This window comes from Trachurus trachurus (genome assembly GCF_905171665.1).
Source record: "Trachurus trachurus genome assembly, chromosome: 18".
In the NCBI taxonomy this organism is placed as follows: domain Eukaryota; kingdom Metazoa; phylum Chordata; class Actinopteri; order Carangiformes; family Carangidae; genus Trachurus; species Trachurus trachurus.
In genome coordinates this window covers 5,579,201-5,602,909 of record NC_139909.1, presented here as the reverse complement: position 1 = coordinate 5,602,909, position 23,709 = coordinate 5,579,201, and the positions used below count along the sequence as shown (strand labels likewise).

The following is a 23,709-nucleotide window of genomic DNA, read 5'->3' as shown; positions in this document are numbered from 1 at the left end:
CAGCCATGTCCAAAGTCTGGCCCGGGGGCCAATTGTGGCTCATGTTCAAATTCCCATTCATAAAATCAATAATATGAGACCCGCCAGCACGTACAAAAACCCCCCCCCCAAAAAAACACATACATAAAAAAGCTATTTTATATTTAACCAGAAGATGGCAGCAGACCTGTGGCCGCATGACCCTTGACCCTTTCCAGCCCATTTCTGAAATATAATATAATATAATATAAAGTATAATATGCAATGTTTCAAACGAACCTAGATGTTTTGCTTCCTAAAAGGAAGGACAGATTTTTCTTCATTTTATGTGGTCTTCAAATATGAAAGGCAGAGTGATTTTGGTAAAAACTTGTTTAGATTTATTTGTATTCAATGTGAAGAAATGAAAAGAATGCAATTCGCAATCAAAAAATGTATTAAATAGTTCATTTGCATTAATGGTTCAAAGGATGTCAGGATGAATGGTTGGCCCCCACACATTTTCACCTCACCAAATCTGGCCCTCTTTGCAAAAAGTTTGGACACCCCTGCCCTATGGTGTCGGCCACCATACTTTTAAGACGTTAATGCCACAAATGATTTGCTATGAAGTGTCTAATTTGACCTGGTCAGCTTCAAGGTTGGTTGGTTCATTACTGAATAAAAAGAAAGACATCATCATCACCATCATCATCATGGTCACCTGTCACAACCAGCAGACTCTGTGGCGACTCTCCTGCGGTCGGGTGCTGACACCAGTAGGAACCTTCGTCGGCCTTGGACACTGGTGACAGGATCATCTTCCCCTCGGGGTGGTTGCCGACGAAAACATCGTCTCTGTAGAACGTAGCATTGAAATCTGACAAGAGCCTCAGAGCTCCTTCCCTGTAGAAACAGCGAAGCGTCACCTCTTCTCCCTCGGCCACAGGAAGTGTTGGGCTCCCCAGGATCACGACACCTTCTGAAATACACAACAGCGAACCGTGATCATTGGACTTTCCTTGTTTATCAATCCCTAATCTCAGGGGTGCAAATCCGATGCCAGGATTGGGGGGGACACAAAAGAGATTTTTTTTTTTTGCCCATATGCAACTCATACCATGCCGCCATAAATCACAACCCCGCAGAGGCTCGGCATATCATTCAAAAAGTCCTGCACAGGGAATCATTTATTGTGCTTACCTTTCTTGTTTATTTGTCCTAAACAGCCAACAGCTTATATCACTGCTGTTATATTAGTAATTATAATTTAAAGGGTCTCGGACATGTAATGTCTGTACTCACGTTCTTATCTTTCGCCTCCCACCAACCCTCCCAGATCCCCGATTCTTCACACCATCTTCCTTTTCTCCCAGTGTATGGAACTTTATACATGATTAATTGATATGGATGAATATCAAAATATGAAGCCCTAAGATTGAGGGGGTCGTTTTTTTAAAGCCTGCTGATATCATCAGCGTCTGTGTAAGAAACTACCCATTAATTTGCATCGTCGTGGAGGAGACCAGAGATGGGATGTGGAGTCAGAAATATTTTTGTCAAACATTATTTGTTCCACCATTTCAATAATTTATTTTTAGATGTCAAGAATGTGAAGTCTGAAAATACATTTGTTAAAGGGACAACGAGGAGTTTTGGAAAAGCGAAGTGTTTTCACACTACATTTATGAGCCTCCGCACGTACCGTGAAATTCTTTGACCGGCGCAAGACAGAATCATGTTTTCATTCATCAATAATTAAAGTCAGAGGTTCGAAGACGATCACATACCGTCGTAGTTCCGACCATAAACAGCGATTTGGCGGCGTTATTGTCATGTAAGCAAAACCGAAAGTAAGGAAATGCTGGTCGGCTCGACCAGCATTTCCGCCACAACTAATAATAACAAAATAACGATAGAGACAAAACGATATATTTATCGAAAATGGAGCCATTAACAAGTGTGGGTAACGTAGATTCATCCACATTAACGTGAGACTTTTTTATAACCAAATAGAAACTCCTCGTTGTCCCTTTAAATTTTGAATAGTTTGGGGTATTTTTATTGGGGGGGGCAATTCATGTTTTTCAGAAATTGTGGGGGACATGTCCCCCCCGTCCCCCTCCAGGATCAGCACCCATGCCTCATCTTGAGTTTGGTGTTGGGTTGTCAGTATGTGATACGTTGGTTTGGTTCTTCCCTTCTGCTTTAATGGAACATGTGCTTACTGTTGACTGTGATGTTGACGGCGTTGCTGCATCCCCCGGCCTCGGACTCGCACCAGTACACACCGGAGTCTCTTTCATAGAGACTGCGATTGATGCAGGCAGAGCCGTTGCGCCGACCCCAGCCCACCTCACAGGAAACAGACTTCTCACTGGAGGTGTTTCTCTTCAGTGTCCAGCTGCTGAAGTTCCCCGGGTATGCACAGCTCATATTGAGGGACTCGAACTGGAAGAACTGAGTCCTGTCTGGATGGACACTCAGCGTGGCTGCTGTGGGTTCACACAGGAAGTGACACACATGAAAACAAAACCATCAGGGTGACATCATCAAGGATCGTGGGTGGAAACTTGCTGTGGTTTTTTCTCTGACACCAGACATGACGTGGTTAGACCTGTGCCAACCAGTCTACAACAAGTCTACATCCAGTCTACAATACAACCAGACGACGTCCAGTCTATATCCAGTCTAAATTAAATCTACCTTCAATCTACATCAAATTTATTGCCAGTCTACAGTCGGTCTATAACCAGTCTATATCCAGTCTACATCCAGTCTACAGGTCTATATCCAGTCTACAACCAGTCCACATCCAGTCTACAGTCGGTCTATAACCAGTCTATATCCAGTCTACATCCAGTCTACAACCAGTCCACATCCAGTCTACATCCAGTCTATAGCCAGTCTACAACAAATTTACAGTCTAAAACCAGACGACATCCAGTCTATATCCAGTCTAAATTAAGTCTACCTTCTGTCTACATCAAATTTATAACCAGTCTACATTAGGGCTGGGCGATATGGGAAAAAGTCATATCACGATATTATTTTTTATATCAGTCGATATCGATATATATTGCGATATATAACAAATCACTATTTTGTGAATTTTTCCTGTTACTCTTAGTTGAGATATGATATCAGAAGATTAATTTTTAATTAAATATTTATTTTCAGTCAAAGTTGAACATGATGAGAACAGATAATATATAACAGATAATAATTTTGAACAGATAAACACAGAACAGGTATTTTAAATTAAAATCTCTCCAAACAACTCCAAACAAAAAAAAACAAAAAAATGTAAATCTTAAAGCTTTCAAGTTTAACAGGAGAATGTAAACAAAACAGACATGACTTTGTGAATATCACATGAATAAGTATCAGAAGTATCAAAATCAAAATTTCTCCTTCATATAGACTGTTTTAAATTAAATTGTTTTTTTTAAAGAACTAACAATAAATAGCAAAAATAGCAACAAAAAAACTGTTACACACTCAGTGTAATTTCAGGCAGCTTTTCAAACACAACATAAATAAAATACACATTGGGCCCCACTGCTCAGTGCTGTCAATGTTTTGGGTCGGACAGACATAAGCCTACAGATTGCGGGTGAGGAAGACAAGTCTATCCACTGCTTCTGGTTTTAAAGATGCCCTTTTGCAGGTCACTATATTACCCCCTGTGCTGAATACCCTCTCAGAGGGGGTGCTGGTCGCCGGGATACACAAGTAGCGCTTGGCCAGGCAGCTCACTCTTGGGAAGTTTTTCTCATGGATTTTCCACCACTGCAGTGGGTCCATTTCACTGTCCGCATCTGGTGTGAGCAAATAGTTGTCGAGCTCCTTTTCTACTGCCTCTTTGTCAGTAAGTCCTGTGCTGGTGGTGGAACATGATTTCTTAAAGAAACTGCCCAAGGATTTTCTTTGTTTCTTCTGGGTGGGTAACACTGCAGCTGCAGCTCCTGCCCCGTCCTCTCCTGGTCCCTCGGTTCTGGCTGAAGTGGACTGGTCCTGGTTTCCCTCCAACACCTCAGACACTGCTCTCATTTTGATGACATCAACCTTCTCTGGCTTGATGTACTGTACCTTAAAACGTGGATCCACCAAGGTTGCAATGTCAAGCAGGTCATCTGTTTTCTGGTCAGCATACTTTTCCTCCAGGTATGCCATGACTGTCATCTTCATGTCCTTTGTGAGTTGTGATTCTTTGTCAGAGGTTTTCAGAATCTCTGTTTTGAAGAGATGCAGCATTGGTTTAAGGTAGGACACAGTCACATAACATTCACCAGAGAGTGCATTGGTGAACTCCTGTAGAGGATTCAGGGCCCCATGCATAGCCTCCAGCACCTCTAGGTCTTGCCAGGAGGGAACCAAATGCCTGGTCTTCTTATCTGCACCCAATACTTGTGAGATGGCTTTGTGTTGCTCTAACACTCTCTCAATCATTTTCTGACGGGAGCCCCACCTGGTGGGGGACTCTGTCACCAGCTTGTGTTGGGGTAGATGAAACTCTTCCTGAGCAGCAGCCAAGTCTCTCTTCTTCTTCCACGAGAAAGTGAAGGAAGCCACCACTTTCTTACACACACCCACAGCTCGCTCCACCCTCTTGTCTTTTCCTGCTCTCTCTGAGGAAAAAAGGTAAACAGTAACAGCATAAATTAAACTGTTGAGGTTGTTACTTTACAGTATATATTGTTCCTGTTTCTGTCTCCTGTTTAAAATTAATTATTTTTTAATTAATCAAACAAAAAAAGATTACTTAAGTAGAGCACAATTTTTTCAGTGTTGGCAAGCCAGACAAATAAGTAATGTGAAATCATCCAACAGTACAGTAAATTAATTGCTAATTTAAAGCAATACTTACCGATCTGGCATTTCACTCAGCACAGCACAAACATTTGAAAATCAACAGCTCCACCTCCCTCACAAGTCCCACCCACCTCTCACTCCTGCCCTGCTCCTGCCGCATCTCCACGAGCCCCCTCCCTCCCTGCTGCATGCGTTGGCATGGCAACGGTAAACAGAACAGGAACGCGAGTGAAACGGGAACAACACAAACAAACACAACACCGGAGTTTTAAACCGTATAAACGGACTCAGTGATGATGACTGATGAGTTTTATAATAAACTACAGTTTACAGTTCTCAACGAGCCGGGCTGGCGGCCGGACCAGCGCCACCTGATGCGCTGGTTCAGGCCGAAAATAAATCCAGACCGAGCCGAGTCGAGCCGCGCCGGTCCGGAGTTCAACCGGGTCCGGACCGCTGAGAACTCACAGAGCTAAGGGAGCTAACAGTAGCCTAGCCGTTAGCACAGAGCTAACAGTAGCCTAGCCCCCTAGCCGTTAGCACTGGATGCTTTACACATGTGACTTCCTGTGTTTACGTATCACTCGGGGCTGATCACTATCAACGTTACAATATCAGACATGAAACTCCGCGACCAGCTGCGGCTGCAGTTATTGGTCTTTTAAAAAACTATTTATTTCCAAAAACCTTCTTTCTAGTGTGTGTTGTGACTCTAGTCTCCTCTGCTCTCTGTGTCCTGCTACTGCTCTGTCAATAAGCGTTCTTCCTGGTCGGGAAGGGGGAGAGGAGGAGAGGGGTGCACAAAGTGATTACATATTAAGTAGGTTCGGTCGCTCGTCAAATATTATTAATCGGACCGAATAATATTATTGGTCAGACTTTTCTCAGAATTATATGAGAATGAAAAAATGATGAGTTTTTAACCCTGTTGGGTTTCTCTTACATTTTAATGTATCATCAGATTATTAATAGCATTTTAACTTAGACAAAGAAATGTGCAAAAGTTCCAGAAAGGTAAGTATTGCTTTAACATGCCAATCTGTAATCACCCTGTCAAGATTGTGATTGTTTGCATATTGCAACATTGTACATACATTTTAAAAACACCAGGGATACAAATTATTTCAGCAAAGGCAGGGATAAATACAGCAGGGGAGGGGGGCTTACCAACAGCTGAGTGAAGTCGATGTCCAAAGCACTGCAGACGAGTCCAGTTGTTGAGGGATGTGGCCTTGACTATATTTGCCCCACTGTCTGTTGTAATGCAGACTTGTTTGTCTTCATTCAAACCCCAGGATTCAAGTGCTTCTGACAGTCCTGCAGCAATTATTTCACCTGTGTGGTCTTCTGGAAAGTACACCGTTTGAAGGCATTTGTTCACTAGATTCCAGTCTTCGTCAATGAAGTGGACAGTGAGGCTCATGTATGGCTCAGATGTGCGACTTGACCACAAATCTGACGTCGTAGCAAAGTGCGTAACTTTTTCCAATTCTTTCACGACTCGCTCTCTACACTCATTGTACATATGTGGGAGTGCGGTCTGGGAGAAATGTTTACGTCCCGGCAGTTTGTAACGAGGGTCCATAACGTTTAGCATCTGCTTGAACCCCTTGTTTTCCACAGTGCTTATTGGTAGCATGTCTTTAGCAATACAGTACGCTACTGCATTAGTAACGTCGCGGTGTCTCTTCGAGTTTTTATCATATGGTATGGCGCTGGAAAAAGCAGACTCTATGGTCCTCTGTTGCTGCTGCACAGGCGCTGTTGCAGGGGGAATAGAGCCACTTGTTTCGGGCTGTGTCTGTAAACGTTTGCATTCTCCGTGCTCAATCGGGTGGCGCTGCTTGAGGTGATGAAAGAGATTTGTAGTATTACCTGCCTTTGTCGGGACATGTGCCCGGCATAATTTGCAGTGTACACTTTTCTGCTTAGCGTCGGACTTCAAAAACCCGAAGTACCTCCACACCACCGAACTTTTCTGGCCCTTCTTATCAACAATGTCTTCCACGACGCCTTGTGCCGTGTCTTGCGTCGCTTCTTCCGCACTCATTTCTTTAATAAACGGCTGCAGCACTAGCAAAAACCAACCATCGACTGTGATGTAAGCTAGCGTAATAGAAACCAACACGCCCACTAGCTGCTGGCATGCTCTATTCCAGCCACGTCATTGGTTCAGCACGGCGCAACTCTCGTTGTCATTGGCTGTTTTGTATTGTCTGTCAAAAGATGGATGAATGCAATCTATCGAAAAGTCTATCGACATTGTTTCATATCGTTATCGAGGAGAGGTTATTGATCAATAGTTATTGTTATCGTTTTATCGCCCAGCCCTAGTCTACATCCAGTCTACAGTCAGTCTACAACCAGTCTACATCCAGTCTACAACCAGTCTACAACCAGTCTACATCCAGTCTACAACCAGTCTACAACCAGTCTATATCCAGTCTACATCCAGTCTACAACCAGTCTACATCCAGTCTACAACCAGTCTACAACCAGTCTATATCCAGTCTACATCCAGTCTACAACCAGTCTACATCCAGTCTACATCCAGTCTACAACCAGTCTATATCCAGTCTGCAACCAGTCTACAACCAGTCTACATCCAGTCTATATCCAGTCTACAACCAGTCTACATCCAGTCTACAACCAGTCTATATCCAGTCTACATCCAGTCTACAACCAGTCTACATCCAGTCTACATCCAGTCTACAACCAGTCTACAGTCGGTCTATATCCAGTCTACATCCAGTCTACATCCAGTCTACATCCAGTCTACATCCAGTCTACATCCAGTCTACAACCAGTCTACATCCAGTCTACATCCAGTCTACATCCAGTCTACAACCAGTCTACATCCAGTCTACATCCAGTCTACAACCAGTCTACAACCAGTCTATAACCAGTCTACAGTCGGTCTACATCCAGTCTACATCCAGTCTACAACCAGTCTACATCCAGTCTACATCCAGTCTACAACCAGTCTACATCCAGTCTACATCCAGTCTACAACCAGTCTACAACCAGTCTACAGTCGGTCTATGACCAGTTTACATCCAGTCTACATCCAGTCTACAACCAGTCTACATCCAGTCTACAACCAGTCTACAGTCGGTCTATGACCAGTTTACATCCAGTCTACATCCAGTCTACATCCAGTCTACAACCAGTCTATAACCAGTCTATATCCAGTCTACAACCAGTCTACAACCAGTCTACAACCAGTCTACAGTCAGTCTATGACCAGTTTACATCCAGTCTACAACCAGTCTATAACCAGTCTATATCCAGTCTACAACCAGTCTACAACCAGTCTACAACCAGTCTACAGTCAGTCTATGACCAGTTTACATCCAGTCTACATCCAGTCTACATCCAGTCTACAACCAGTCTATATCCAGTCTACAACCAGTCTATATCCAGTCTACATCCAGTCTACATCCAGTCTACATCCAGTCTACAACCAGTCTATAACCAGTCTATATCCAGTCTACAACCAGTCTACATCCAGTCTACAACCAGTCTACAACCAGTCTACATCCAGTCTACAGTCGGTCTATGACCAGTTTACATCCAGTCTACATCCAGTCTACATCCAGTCTATAACCAATCCACATCCAGTCTACATCCAGTCTACATCCAGTCTGCAACCAGTCTACATCCAGTCTACATCCAGTCTACATCCAGTCTACAACCAGTCTACAACCAGTCTACAACCAGTCTACATCCAGTCTACATCCAGTCTACATCCAGTCTACATCCAGTCTACAACCAGTCTACAACCAGTCTACAACCAGTCTACATCCAGTCTACATCCAGTCTGCAACCAGTCTACATCCAGTCTACATCCAGTCTACATCCAGTCTATATCCAGTCTACAACCAGTCTACAACCAGTCTATATCCAGTCTACAACCAGTCTACAACCAGTCTACATCCAGTCTACATCCAGTCTGCAACCAGTCTACATCCAGTCTACATCCAGTCTACATCCAGTCTACAACCAGTCTACAACCAGTCTACATCCAGTCTACATCCAGTCTACAACCAGTCTACAACCAGTCTATATCCAGTCTACATCCAGTCTACATCCAGTCTACAACCAGTCTACATCCAGTCTATATCCAGTCTACAACCAGTCTACAACCAGTCTATATCCAGTCTACAACCAGTCTACAACCAGTCTACATCCAGTCTACAGTCGGTCTACAGTCGGTCTATAACCAATCCACATCCAGTCTACATCCAGTCTACATCCAGTCTACATCCAGTCTGCAACCAGTCTATATCCAGTCTACATCCAGTCTACATCCAGTCTACAGTCGGTCTACAGTCGGTCTATAACCAATCCACATCCAGTCTACATCCAGTCTACATCCAGTCTGCAACCAGTCTATATCCAGTCTACATCCAGTCTACAGTCGGTCTATAACCAGTCTATATCCAGTCTACAACCAGTCTATATCCAGTCTACCTCCAGTCTACAACCAGTTCACATCCAGTCTACAGCCAGTCTATAACCTGTCTAAATCTGGTCTAAATCCAGTCTCCATCCTACCGCCTTTACCGCAGATGCATCTTTTCTATTTCTGCTGAACATTGAGTATTGACATCGGTGCCAGTCTGACAACATGAGATATTTTTTGCCTCCTTGTTTCACTGCTGTGGTTTTGAGAATGACAGAGTTAATTCTGTTAGTTGTGCTTATTTACATAATTTAGTTACACAAATGAGACAGAGAGTAACACATCAAGTCTAACAACGTAAACAGCAGTGTATATAAACATACATAATGATGTCCAAGCAAATAATAACCAAAACAACACATTCAAATTCAGACCAACAAGAGAGAGACAACTAGAAAAAGAAAAATCAGCCCAGGTAGGTAAAGTCAAGTTTCTTACTCATAAAGAGGCAGATCGACGGGAGGTCCATTCTGTTTTGAAGTTTTATTTGTTTCTCTGTATCAGTTTCACAGTTTCTGACTCTTCGCCACATCCTGAGCACAGAGCGGAAATGGCAGGCGGAACAACAGATTAACACCCACAATACTCAGCCAGGATGGACTTAAGTCTAAAGCTCATACAACCTGGTGAAAATCAATTTCCTGAACTCTGTATTCTAAATAATTATTCATAAATAATGACAGAGCAGTGTCCTGATTATACCACTAAGAGTCTACAGCCTTGTTCATGGCTCTGATAACCTTCCTGATGGATGGTTAGGAAGTTCTGACATGACAACATGACAACAACATGGTGATAACGATGGTGACTTACACAGTACTCCCTAAAGAAGCCATGCTGCTTACAGTATATGCCTGAAAGACAGAAGTACCTACTCACAATATGTCATTGAATTGGTTGCATGGCCTTCTCCACTACAATATTTAAATCACTTCTGTACACACACCTTTCTACACTATGTTTTTGATGTTATTTGACTTTTTAATTGTTCTTTCCTCGTCTGTTTTATTGCCTTGGATTATTGTGCGTTCTTTTGCTTATTTGGCCTGTCAACTTTTTCCATTGATTGATTTTATTGTGATTGACTACTGTAAAGTGTATTAAGACCATACCGGTGAATTTCTACTCTAAATAAACTGAACTGAACTGAAAAACAAAACAAACATAGCCATAGCAACAACCAACACGCAAAACCACAGCAGGTTCTTTCCCACTAGGAGATGTATTAGTCATTGTGTCCGTGTTGAAGAGTTGTTTTCAACAGCTCAGTCCATTAACCTTACCTAAACTTTAATTGTTAGCTTTAGCTTTCTCTGATGCCAGGAGTAGATGTTGGTAAACATTGCTGCGACCATTGTTTTAAATGTCACAACCAGGGCAAGAACAGAAAGTGTAGGGCTAGCTGGCTAACAAGACCTTTGGAAAGAGGCGCGAACATTGATGTTGTCAGTTTGATGCTGAACTCACAACATTTCTTCTAGATTGGTCAGTAAACAGATGCAAACGTTAGCGTACAGCTCCTTTAATGAAAGCTGCAGTGTTTCTATGATGACCTGTTTATATTAGAATCGTGAATCTATACCCTTAAAGTCGTTGCACCAGAGCAGACATGTTATGTCTCTCAGTCACTACCGTCAGTGTTAGCTTGCTAACTAATGTTAGCGCACTCTCCGTCCTAGGATTTCAGTTCAGTTATTTATTACTTACAGTAATTTTGAAGTATGTGTCCCACCGCTTAAGTTTCCCACCATTTGATGATCTCACCTGTGTTGATTTCCCCGCCTGTGCCTTGTTTCTCCTTGTGTATTTAGCCCTTGTGTTTTTTGTCAGTCTGTCGGCCCGTCTGTGTTGCTACCTGTTGTCCAGCATATCTTGCCCGTGTGTCATGCCCTGTTCCTGTGTTCCTTTGTATTGAGTTCTCACGTTTCTCAGTTTCAAGATTTTTCTGTTGTACTTATTGCTTGTTGACCGTTTTGTTGGTACTTTGTAAGTTTCTGTTGCACTTTGAAGACTTTTTTGTTGACCTTTCAGTAATAAATATATTGTTGTTACTACTGAGGTGAGGTCTGCCTTTGGGTCGACATTCCGCAGTTAAAAAAAAATAGGTAACACTTTACTTGAAGGTATCATCATAAGAGTGACATGACACTGTTATGAACGTGTCATAAACATTATGTCAACGTCATAATGTTGTTATTAAGTGTCATTCAGTTAACCCTAACCCTAACCCTACAAACCCAAATAAATAGCAATGTAACCCGATGCAGCTCCACATGTATTTTGACTGGTTGGAAAATCATCTGACAGAATTTTTTTTTTTTTGCTCTTTTCTCAATGGAAACCAAACTTTTTGTGCTTTTGTGCACCTTTGTGCTGGTTCTGGAGATCACACTCTGCAGTAAGTGTTCATCTATTTTACATATGTGGTGCTCCAGGATTTGTTGTCTGTGTAATTGTGCAACAGATAGATGAGGAGAAAACGAAACTCAACCTTTCAATAATGAGCTTCTTTAAAAAGCTTCTGACTCTGAGATGAAACTTTGTTGAGAAAGTCATAAAAACCAGGCACCACGGGCCATAGGCTATAGCTGGTACAACTTTACAGAGCATTGTTCTGCTGAAATTATTTAGAAGTTTTAAAAGATCCGTTTTATATCTTAAAGCAGAAGTAAGCGATCCGGTCGTTTTGGCTAATGCTGCGTTCCAGGCAGGCTTTTGAAACCGTAAATTACAGCTTCAAGTCACAACTTACGACTTTAGCGTTCCAGGCAACCCACTCGTGTTTTTCCGACCTGTTTTACCTGTGAAAGTCACTATAACGGCCACTCGTAACTTCCGACCCGTGAACTCGTACCAGATTGAACTGGTACCACTTCACAGGTCGGAAAAACACGAGTTACGAGTTTCCTTGAACTCACCATAACAGTCCTCGTCCCTACGTCACCACATTCACGGCGTCCCTTGGCTGCACACACAGCCCTGCATGCCGTTCTCTCTCCTCATTGGATAAAAACTGTAGGATATGATAAATGTTTTCTCCTGGGCTCAGAGCAGAGCAGAGTGACTGACAGACCCGTGTTTCGGTCCAAACACTAAGTGATTGCTGTCGGAAGATATAACTAGTTAAGACTTATATTAACACAAATATATCACTTACTTCTGCTTCAACATTTTATATCTTAATGTTTGAATTAAGATGTAAATAACATATAACATATTTCTTCAGCTTGTGTAACAGTGTAATCATGTCAGGTTGGTTAGTTTACTGACTGAAGTCATTTTATTTTCGTTTTTCTTTGGTGTAGAGAGATGCAGCACGAGACGAATAGCCTACAGCTACTGTGAGTCAGCAATCCAAACATCACTGTGATGAGTACAGTGATGATTAAGAGATGAGTTTAAAATGAATCTTCTCCACATCAATCAACAGTAGATGTAATAATAGTAGCCTATGATTTCATTTATTGAGCCTGACAGGGTTTCAAGAGGACTTTCCCTATAGATAATAACACACAGTGAGGAAATCAGTTAAGTGTCAACATGTAGGTTTTAATATCCAAATATAATATAATATAATATAATATAATATAATATAATAATAAGTGTTGTTTGTGCTGTTTGTTACAGGTAACCCCACAAACTGTCCCGTTGAAAAGGATCACTTTGAAGGGACTTCACCATTAGAGGCAACAGTTGGCAGAAACATCACTTTACCCTGTAAACACTTAACTGACAGTGATGAGGACATTATACTGGAGTGGATTAAAGGTGGTGAAGATGTAATGTTTTCTTGGAGGGAGGGAGTTCCTGTCGTAGATGACGGCTACAAGAACAAAGTCCCATTGCTCCCCTCCAAAGGAGAAAACTGGACGTTAGGACTGAGGACGGTGGAGGCGTCCGATGAGGCCGAGTACTGCTGCTGTTTCATGGTGGGATATGGGGGCAGAAAATGCAGCAGTGTGAATCTCTGTAAGTATTTTACACAGCAGCATAAACATTAGATATTACAACCAACAGGAGTTGCTCTTTTTCTCATACAAACACTGACTGGATGTCATTGACACACCACGAGCCTCAGCTATCTCAACACTGGAAAAGAGAGTAACGACACGCATTGGTTCAATGGAAGCGCCTCCTGATGGCGGAATATGGGAATTGCAAAAGCGCCCAAGAACTGACATCTCTGCATTGTTGGTGAATGAGCAAGTGTGGTATTTTCAATAATTTAAGGACATTTCTAGATCACCCACGTAAATAGCATCATTGAGGATCCTTTACAAATAAACATTAACACATAGGCAAGTAAAAAAGCAAAAAACAGTTGTCTACATTAATGTTTCAATCTACATTTTGTAATAAACAAATTATAAGTATAATTTGATATGACCAAGACACCTAAAAACAAAAACACGTCCGTTTTCATCAATTTACAAGCAAGTGGGCAACACACTGGAGTGAATGGGTTTTCTGGGCGCTTTTGCATTACCCATATCCTGCCACTCGGGGTGCAAAACCCTTACCACAGGAGTCAATGGTGGTGTCGTTACTCTCTTTTCTAGGGTTCTAGTTGAGTCTTCGTTCTCTGGTCCATGATCCATGATCTGGTGTCTGTGATGAAAGTCTTTTTTTAATCAAAGCCTTGTGTCTGATCAGCACTTTGTTGTGTTTACAGCTGTAACTGAAGATGGAGAAGTGACAGAAAAAACAGTCGACCAGAGAGGTAATAAGACTGAACTCTGTGAAATATTAATTGATTCATTATTAGATGACGTTTGTTGACCTTCATGTCTCTGTCTCCACTAACTCAGCTCTCAGACCTTGTAGCAGCTGGAGGAACAAACTAGTTGAGGAGCTGCAGTCACGTGTTTGTGTCACCAGATGGCGCCACTGCTGCTCACACTGGAGTCACCTCACAGCTCCACTCACAGCTCTCTCTGTTCACTCAGCTCCTCATCTTTTGCTTTACTGAGCCATGTGGGATGATGGATGTTGTTATTGTTTTTTTTTTTTTTTTTTTTTTAAAAAAAGCTAAAATAAGTCTATTTTTGTGTCTTTTTGCATTTTATTGACAGGTTAGTTGAGAGAGACAGGAAATAGGGAAACGACATGCAGCAAAGGACTATGGTGTAGGATTTAGAGGGTTGTTGCTAGATGGCGTACATGAGCTGCAGGAAGTGAAGTTCTAGAAAACATGCAATCTTTACTTAGCTGTGCCTGAACCCAACCAATAGCTTCACTTACTTTTTTGCTTTTTTCCCCCTATTTCACACCTGGACATGTCAGTTTTACTAAACTTAACCAGTCGGGAGTTCTCGACAAGATTTGCTCGTCTACGCCATCTAGCCACAACCGATTCAGAGGACTGTAGCGTTTGCACATGGGGCGCCTGCTCTACCCACTGAGCTAGACGAGCTCATACTGTATTTGACCCAGAAAAGATTCATAAAGTATCTGAAACCCTCAACGGTTTGCCACCAGCATGGTAAGACTACAGTTTCAGTTCGTCCACACCTACTAGACTCTTCCTTTACACTCTCGCTTTAACCGTTAATCTTTATTTAACACCTAAATCCATCCCATCATGTGGGACACCACCCACACTGTGGTTTCCTGTCGACTGTGCTTCATCATCAACTGTACAATGTGCACAATTGTATGGAGTCATTATGAACAACAGTGTTTGTTGTGTTGCATGAACGTGCACACTGTCCTACTGTCATGAATGAACTGTTGTTCGATCAGATTAGATTAGATTATACTTTATTTATCCCCGAGGGGAAATTAGTTTGTGACACAGCCTTGAAAGAAGAAAAAGCTATTTATTTTCTCTAACACAATAACTGTGGCCAAAAGAATCAGTGATAATGATATTATTGTCAAATCTAAACATTTTGTGGTTCATTGATTAGTACTGTAACTATGCAAAAGCCTCTGTAGAAAACACACACACACACCCCCGTTCTGACCGTTGAGATTTCACACTCCGCCCCTCACTTCCTCATTTCATCAGTATTTTGCCATGCTGTTTCTCGGAGGACCAACCGTTATCACTCTGTCGGTAAGAGCTGCTTATTTCTGTTGAATTGTCTGTTAAATATTGGATCTGTCAATATAATCATCTTTAACATGTAAAAGTACGTAACGCATACAAGGTTTGAACCCTAGATGCATTTAAAAAGCAGTTGATATACTGTATACTCAGGCCCGCATTAAGACACTATGGGCCCCGGGGCTAACCACTTTTTCAGGGCCCTCCACGCCACCGCCACCCGGAATACATACCGGTAACCCATGCATACTTAGAATAATACTGTAGCCTACTCTGATTTGACTCAAGGAGCGAGGGATGGTTAATATACGGCAAACACAGATGTGTTTATTCCCACCACAACAAGAGTGAAATCCATTCAAATCCCCAGTTTAATTACATTATCAATGTGTGCAACACCTTCTCATCACAATCCACGCCATCTACACAGTTATCAGCTGTTATTACAGTTTTTCTCTGTTGGTTTGGCTCATTTCTTGAAACAGAAATTACATTCTTAAAACTATAAGACCATTTGGCCAAACAGTCTTACAGTTCTGCACAACATTACAGCTCACTAGCAAAAGCGCATATCTCTCCCAAAACTGTTCACACATGCTTCAAAACTAGATTCCTTTACCATGTAAAGTGTCAGTACCATCAAAATGGCAAAGATCTTTCTCAATTGCTTTTGGCTCATTTGCATTCACTTAGTGCTTTTACCAAAAATAAACTGGATGGTTCAGCATAACACCATGGATGAGCTGCAGAACCTCATATCTCTCCCAAAACAGTTTACTTATGTGTCAAAACCAAACTTCTTTCTCATGTAAGTAGTCAGTGCCCCCAAAATGCATCATCCCTGTGGCATTCTGTGAGCACTGCAAGTCAAAATGCTTAGATGTTTTGTCACTATGGCAGAGACGTATAAAACCTAAGAAAAGGACTTTACAGTAAGAGCAGCCTCCAAAGTTTGACATCACACACACTGCACTCATATTGCCAAGGAAATTGTAACCATTTTTATTCACATATAGCCTACATAAAGTAACTCAAGATTATGTACTGTAAAAACAAAATGTATAGGCCTACAGTTCTCTGTACATGTATGAAATATGAACACAAAAAAAACAGAAAAAATATACCAAGCCTATAGTGCAGTAAACAAAGTTTCACGAGTAGAGACATTTTCACTGGTCATGATAATTTTCTTGGCCAGGTACCTCCATGTTTATACTGCAAAAGGTACAGGCCCTAGCCAAGCTCTATATATACGCGTTTGGCAGCATTCACAATCATAGACAGCACCAGTCAGGTAGCTAAACAGCTGATTGATTGGTCATCTGAGATGTAGGAACTCCTCCTTCGTTAGTCAAGTTCTAATTTCACCTGACTGTCAATTACTGTCATGAATTTATGAAATGCTGCAAGAAATTCATATGGTTTTCATGGTATTAGCCTACAGTATGTTGACTAATTTTGACAGTTGAACAGACTATTGTGCATATGATGATTTACACAGTGAAATCATGCTGACATGTTTTGGAGAGAGCAACCATTAGACTGAGAATCAACTAATCAGCTTAGATCAGCAAGATCTATTCATTTGGAAAATGTGCTAAATGTATGCTCATTGTGCTAACTCTAGGGTACTTGTACATAACCATTTGCAAAGATGCACTAAGACACTTGAGACATGTACTAAGACATTTGCAATTTGATGAAATCAATGAGAAATGCCATTCTGTTGTGAACATTTGCAAGGTGGTTTGGAGATTTGTCCATGTTATTTTGAGAATGTAATTTCTGTTTCAAGAATTGAGCCAAACCAATAGAGAAAAACTGTAAAATCCAGCTCATCAACAGGATCGCGATATTGGACCACTGCTCACATTACACAACAAACCATCAACAATTAATCCACAATCAAACCGAAGCAAATATTGTGAACTGTACTCAACAACGTATTATTACAAGGTTTACAACATGACAGACAACCTGGGCCGTGTGTGTGTGTGTGTGTGTGTGTGTGTGTGTGTGTGTGTGTGTGTGTGTGTGTGTGTGTGTGTGTGTGTGTGTGTGTGTGTGTGTGTGTGTGTGTGTGTGTGTGTGTGTGTGTGTGTGTGTGTGTGTGTGTGTGTGCGGGGCACTGAAGTTAAACTCACTCACCTATAAAAGTAACTAACCCCCAGGCAATTTCCCCACTGAGCTCTTGGCGAAGCGGTTAGCATCATCGCCCAGGGTGCGGGAGACCAGGGTTTGAAACCCACTCAGGGCAGATCAAATTAACATTTAGTCACACATGAACACATAAAATAAATAACGTTGTCATTTGGGGGCCGTTGCTCTCCTGTGTGCTTGCAGCTTTGAAATGTCCCGTTTTTTTTTTGGTTTTTTTTGCGGGCTTGCGGTGGGCCCTCTATGTCGCCGAGCCCCGGGGCTGAACCCCCGGTAAGCCCGTGCATTAATACGGGCTTGTATACTGTTGTTGTCTAAATGAAAATGAGTTTTTGTGTGGTGTTTTACTGGTTTAGAAATCCTGAACCTGCATTCAGCTCAGACCTGATGTAAAATCCTTCTCTGTTACAAAAGTTCAGTTTTTTTTTTTAATACTTTGATAAATAGCAGACTTTTAAATCATAAAGTCCCTGTAATGTTGATCTAATTGTTAAATGTTCTCTGACTTGTGTTGGATCAATGTTTTAGGCCTTAGACATAAAACAGGCTGAGGTTTTTATTCTTGGTAACCGAGTTCAACCAGTTCTAACCGCCGCAAAACCCATGTACAGCACTTCCTCTTTCAGGACCGTTGTTTTCAACAAGGACAATGTTGAGTAAAGTTATGACAGGAAGAGTTGTGGTTTTCACTGGTCCCAACACCTTAGAAAATACTGCAGGAATGCTTCATTCAAGCACAAATATACTTATTGTTTCAACTCTAATGGGTGTGTGAGGAAGAAACACACACAAAGAAGACGGTGGGTACATGAGTCCGTGGTCTGTGGTTTGAGGAACGATCAGAGCACTTTCGTTTCTTTTCAAGATCCTGTTTGTTTGTTTTCTCCACGAGTGATCATGTGTCTTAAGTTAGTTCCTCACTCACTTGTTCCTCACGTGTTCCTTTTTAATTTTCAGAAACCCGTGATTCTTCATTCCTCATGATTTGATGGACTCCAGCAATGGGACATCTTGTGGTTTGTGTATTGCACTTTTACATCTGAGGATCATTCTTGTGATACATGCATGTAGAGGTAAAGTCAAAGCTGATCTAATCTAAACAGATGTAAATATTCAGAGGTAGAGAGTCCGATGTTTGTAATGTGAAAGTCATTTAAAGCCACTGAGATGATTCACAAACACTCTGACGTTTCTTTCTCTGTTTCTCCAGATTGATTATTTGTGATGACTGTTGTTTTTGTTCTTTCAGCTGCAGCTCAGTCAAAGTTTCTTTCGTCACATCAACCAATCACAGCTTTGGCTGGTGATGATGTCATCCTACCATGTCGCCTTGAACCTCCCATCAGTGCCTCTGGCTTGACAGTGATGTGGATCAAACCTGGTTTGGACCCAAAGTGGATCCATATTCACAAAGAAGGACTGAAGTTTTGGATTCAAAATCCATCATATAAAAATCGAACTCAAGTGTTTTTGGAAGAACTGGAACGAGGAAACGTCTCCCTGAAAATCTCCAGAGTGAAAGTGTCTGATGAAGGAGAATACACATGTCACATTGACTCAATGCAGGAAGAAGCTTCTGTCCATCTCATTGTTGGTGAGTACCAGCCTGGCTCTGCCTGCCTATACGTTTCATTCCCCTTCAGTACTCTGCCAGGGATTGAAATGTTTTTGTGGCTTTTCTCCTGCTCAGAATCTACCGGCCAATCAGCAAACAGAGAGAGGGGCTAAGAATTGAGGTTCTGCGCTAAGTTTGAAGTTGTAGTTTGTGCACAATGCAGCGTAGAGATGTTTGCGAAGCCATCTGTTCCGTTGTGGCAACGGTGCTCACAGCACACACTCACTTTGCTCTGTTCATTGCAATCGTCATAAACAGCGTGCAGCAGCTTCATTGTTTTCCCGGCGCATAACATACGACACGACTCACGACTCACGACCAAACATTAGCGACTGACAAAAGCAGATCCAATAGACTTAAACAGTCTCTTTCTCAATGGAGAGTGGCCTGTCTCTTTGTACAGATGAGACTGGTTAGGACCAGGCTGTTGTTGAGTCACTGAGCTGAACTAATAAACATTTCGATATTTAAAAGAGACTTTTCTCCTCTTGTCCCCAGGTTCAGTCTCCTCACCTGTCATACTGGTTGTTGCCAACACCAGTGGATCAGTGGAGTTACAGTGTGAGTCTAAAGGCTGGTATCCAGAGCCTGAGCTGCTGTGGCTGGACGCTGAGGGAAAGCTGCTCTCTACTGGACCTACAGAGACACTCAGAGGTCATGATGTCCTCTACACTGTCAGCAGCAGAGTGACTGTGGAGAAGAGACACAAGACCAACAACTTCACCTGTAGAGTCCAACAGAAGCTCATCAACCAGACCAGAGATACTCACATTCACATCACAGGTAGAAATCTTCACAACCTTCTCCACTGGTTCTGTTAATGTCCTGAGACACTTTTCTGTATAAACACTGAGCTGCTCTGTGCTCCATCGTTTCAGGTGATCTCATCAAGGACAATCCTGAAATCCTTTATGCGATACTTGGGTTTATGTTCCTGCTCCTCCATGTTGGTCTTTTTGTGAGCATTTTCTGTTGGTGCCGTTACTGTAGGTCTGAAGAGGAAAAACCAGGAAACCCAACTGAAATGACTGAACTAAATAGAGAGGAAACATGAAGACACAGTTTACACTGAACAGTCACAGTGTTTCACAGTTTTTAGACTCTAAACATGAATAATATTTAAATATGTAGCTTACCTCCATTTCTTAAAGCAGATATCAGCTTCACGGCCGTTTCGGCTAATGCTGCGTTCAAGGCAGGCTTTTGAAACCGTAAGTTACAGCTTCAAGTCACAACTACGACTTGGTAGCGTTCCAGGTAACCCGTAGCTCGTGTTTTTACCATCCTGTTGTCTGTGAAAGTTCCCTATAACGGCCACTCGTAACTTCCGACCCGTGAACTCGTACCAGATCGAACTGGTATGACTTCACAGGAAGGAAAAACACAAAGTACGAGTTTCTTTGAACGCACCATGAGTTAGCAGCCCCCGCCCTTGTCAGGCATCAATTGGTCCTCGTGCTACGTCACCACATTCACGCGCATCCCTTGGCTGCACACACAGCCCTTCATGCCGTTCTCTCTCCTCATTGGATAACACTTGTATCCCACAAGGAAAATTTTCCCCTCGGGTTACAGCAGAGCAGAGTGACGGAGAGACTCGTGTTTAGGCTGAAATACTTCATGTAAGTGATTGCTGACGGAAAATAGGACTATTTAGGACTTATATTAACAAAAACATTCCACTGATATCTGCTTTAATGTTAATGGTTGTTGAAATGAAGTACTGTCCAGTAGCTACCATGTAGCCGTCACAAAGCTTTAGAGAAACAGTGTGGAGGTTGAATCCTCACTAGACTGGTGTCCTGATCCACAACCACGGAAAAAGATTTAATATTACATTAGCCTACATTTCATTTTTTCCCCCAAATTTCTCAAAATATTTCCCCAAATTCATGCCATTGGCCCAAATTTGAGCATACATTGACTAAAAAAGTAACATTACTCAGTCTCAGAACAAATATTTGTGTAATTCTGGTGTTTGTTTCCAAGTTCAAGTTTTTTCAAGTTTTGTCCAATGGGGGGTTCGTGTTCTAATTTGTGTCAGTTTAGGGGTCCTTGATGTAAAAAGGTTTGAGAAACACTGCACTAGGTTAGGTTAGGTTAGTTTATTGGTCTCCACCAGGGAGAAATGTGTTGCGGAGACAGGGAACATGTTGCATACATAAAAAAACACATACAGTACAAAAAGAACATCAAGTTAAAAGACTGGTGGAGTAAACAGACCACTGGACAATCCTGCACATGCAGCAAGCCGACGTGAACGTCATTCACATGCATCCACACCGCTACTCTAACTGTAATCATAAATATACATTCATACAGGGCTGGACTGGCCATCTGGCATACCGGGCAATGCCCGGTGGGCCGATGCACATATTTGGGCCGGCCCAGCAGGCTACTGTCATAATATAAAAAAAAAAAAAAAAAAGGATGTAGTTTTTAATCGACCGCAACGGTATCCGAGACACTAAACGTGGCCCATTGGTTGATTTTTTTGAAGGACATTGGGCTAGTCCAATGAAATCTCTCAGCTCTCGTTGGCCCGCCCCTCCCCTCCCTCTTGATCATTTTTTACAGTCTATGGTCCTGACACATGGTGCCGGGGATCACCGCCCCCCCCCAGCAGCTACAGGTGCTGCTGCGCCGGGGGAGACGAGCGAGGAGGACCCGACGATGATGAGCGAGTGGAGGCAAGTAACATTAGCCTGGGGCTGGCTAGGCTACACTTTGAGACATGTCCAAAACAAAGTAAAAAACGTTTTTACATTGAATGTGATAACTAACTGCATACTGGTCAATGCAGCTGCCGCTAATGCTAACGTAGATCCCATGGATGTATTATATTACAGTTTTTTTCGATTGCTAACAAGCAGTGGTCAAAACTGAAGTCACATGTTCAAAACTCTTAACACAGCCAGCACTTCCATCAGGCATCTCAACTAAACAGTTCATCTCTTCCCCAAAACGGTGCCTCACCAACAAAACACTTCATACATGTCTCAAAATAAGCTCATTCAACCACAACACTAGCACATAGTATCACTTTGGAAACAAACACTGTCACTCTTAGCACACTGAACTACAAAACACTAACAACAAAGAACATTACTTACTGTAAAAATAAATTTGATCTTTGAAGTTTTTTTTTTTCAAAATCAGTAAATCAGTTTTATTATAAAAATAAATACTGCAATATCTTTGCACTTGAGTGTTCTAGATACGCAGCAATTTACGTCAAGAAAATGTATTTTCTCTGTGGACTTACAAAAAATTAAAAGTTTACTGTAAACTGAAAAATGCAGAATCTCCAGAGGTAGAATAATGTAAGTAAAAACAACAACAACAACACAACTCTGGTCTTCCCCTCCTTCCTCTTCTCCCTCTCCTTGCCCCCCCCCCCCCCCCTTGCCTTTTCATATGGTTTCTAATGAGGCCAAACACAGATCACCTGGATCGGTTTTGAGCTGGAAACTAACCTCACCTGTGTTTTGAGTTGCATAATATTTATATTTATTTTACTGTATTCAATAAATTATATTTGATTTCAAATGTTCCTGCAACAGAAATTCCCCCCTCCCTCCCTCCCATCATTCTGTTTTGATTGTGCTTTTGACTGTTTTGAACAAAGTGTGTTAGCATTTGAAAAATGTGCTGTAAAAGTCTAGTGTTTTGCAGGTGGTGAACTAGTAACTGAGAAAAGAGTCCATGAGTTTTGGTGACTGTGGTCACTGAATGCATTTAGTGTGAAAGCAATGAAAAGTGCTTCACAGTTTGGTCCACATGGACTTGTGTTTTGCAAACTGTGTTAAGAGTTTTGAAAATGTGACTCCAGTTTCGACCACTGCTTGTTAGCAATTGAAAAAAACTGTAAGCTCCTCAGGGATTGAAGCAGTTATTTTTCTAACTTTGATAAATTAACATGTGACAACATATTAGCCCATTAGTTGAAGGGCTGTGAGTCATCCATCATACATCTGAGACCTTCATCTTGACTTTGCGAGTTTATGCAACTTGTTTTGTCTCAGATTAAAAAAAAAAAAAAAAAAAGGTTTGATTATGATTACCGGTAGGCCTATATCCTTGTTGAAGCATTAGAGATGATGATTTTAAATTCAAACATCTGCATATCTTTTAAGTTCAATTAACAGGAATGCAGTAGGCCTTAGGCCTCTTTTGAGACTTTTAAGTCATCCTTCATGACAGATAAATGTGTTCACTAGGTGTCACCACGTCACAAAAAGGCTACTTGGCTACATATACAGTACTTGTCAGTACACAAATACTGAGTACAAGTTCTGTTTGCTGTTTCTTGCAGGTCACAAATTTGGTGAGAGTGGAGCTGGCTGGCTGCGGACCAGGAAGTAGGGCAATACATAGTACTTGCACATACACATATGAGAATGCATATCTATTCAGACCTGTAATTCTTAGACTTTTTTTCCCCAATTCTCTATGGTTTCATAATGACTGAGTCACCTAATAAGTTCCATCTCTAATGCTGCTACTGTCTGTAATATGTTTCTATTTAGATTATTTGTCAGCATATTTTGTTATTATTGTCCCTGTTTGTCCTTATCTCCCTGTCTCTCTCTCTCGCCCCCCCCCCCCCCCCCCCTCCACCCAATTAGTAGAGGTAGCGCCCACCTCTAG

The 23,709-nt window shown here is 41.8% G+C and overlaps 2 protein-coding genes across 2 annotated transcripts in view; one reads left to right on the top strand and one right to left on the bottom strand.

Moving 5' to 3' along the window:
• cnpy3 (canopy FGF signaling regulator 3) overlaps nt 1-23,709 on the bottom strand; it is a 480,052-nt gene that overhangs the window by 455,109 nt on the left and 1,234 nt on the right. The window lies entirely within an intron of this gene.
• Nucleotides 15,272-23,424, top strand: LOC311001574 (butyrophilin subfamily 1 member A1-like; the record flags this gene model as incomplete). The annotated part of the gene is made up of 7 exons (XM_083992658.1): nt 15,272-15,296; nt 18,402-18,517; nt 18,694-19,038; nt 19,558-19,842; nt 19,938-20,009; nt 21,637-21,753; nt 23,375-23,424. Exons 2-7 carry the CDS (start codon nt 18,433-18,435, stop codon nt 23,422-23,424), a joined length of 954 nt encoding a protein of 317 aa, XP_083848784.1. The 5' UTR covers nt 15,272-15,296; nt 18,402-18,432.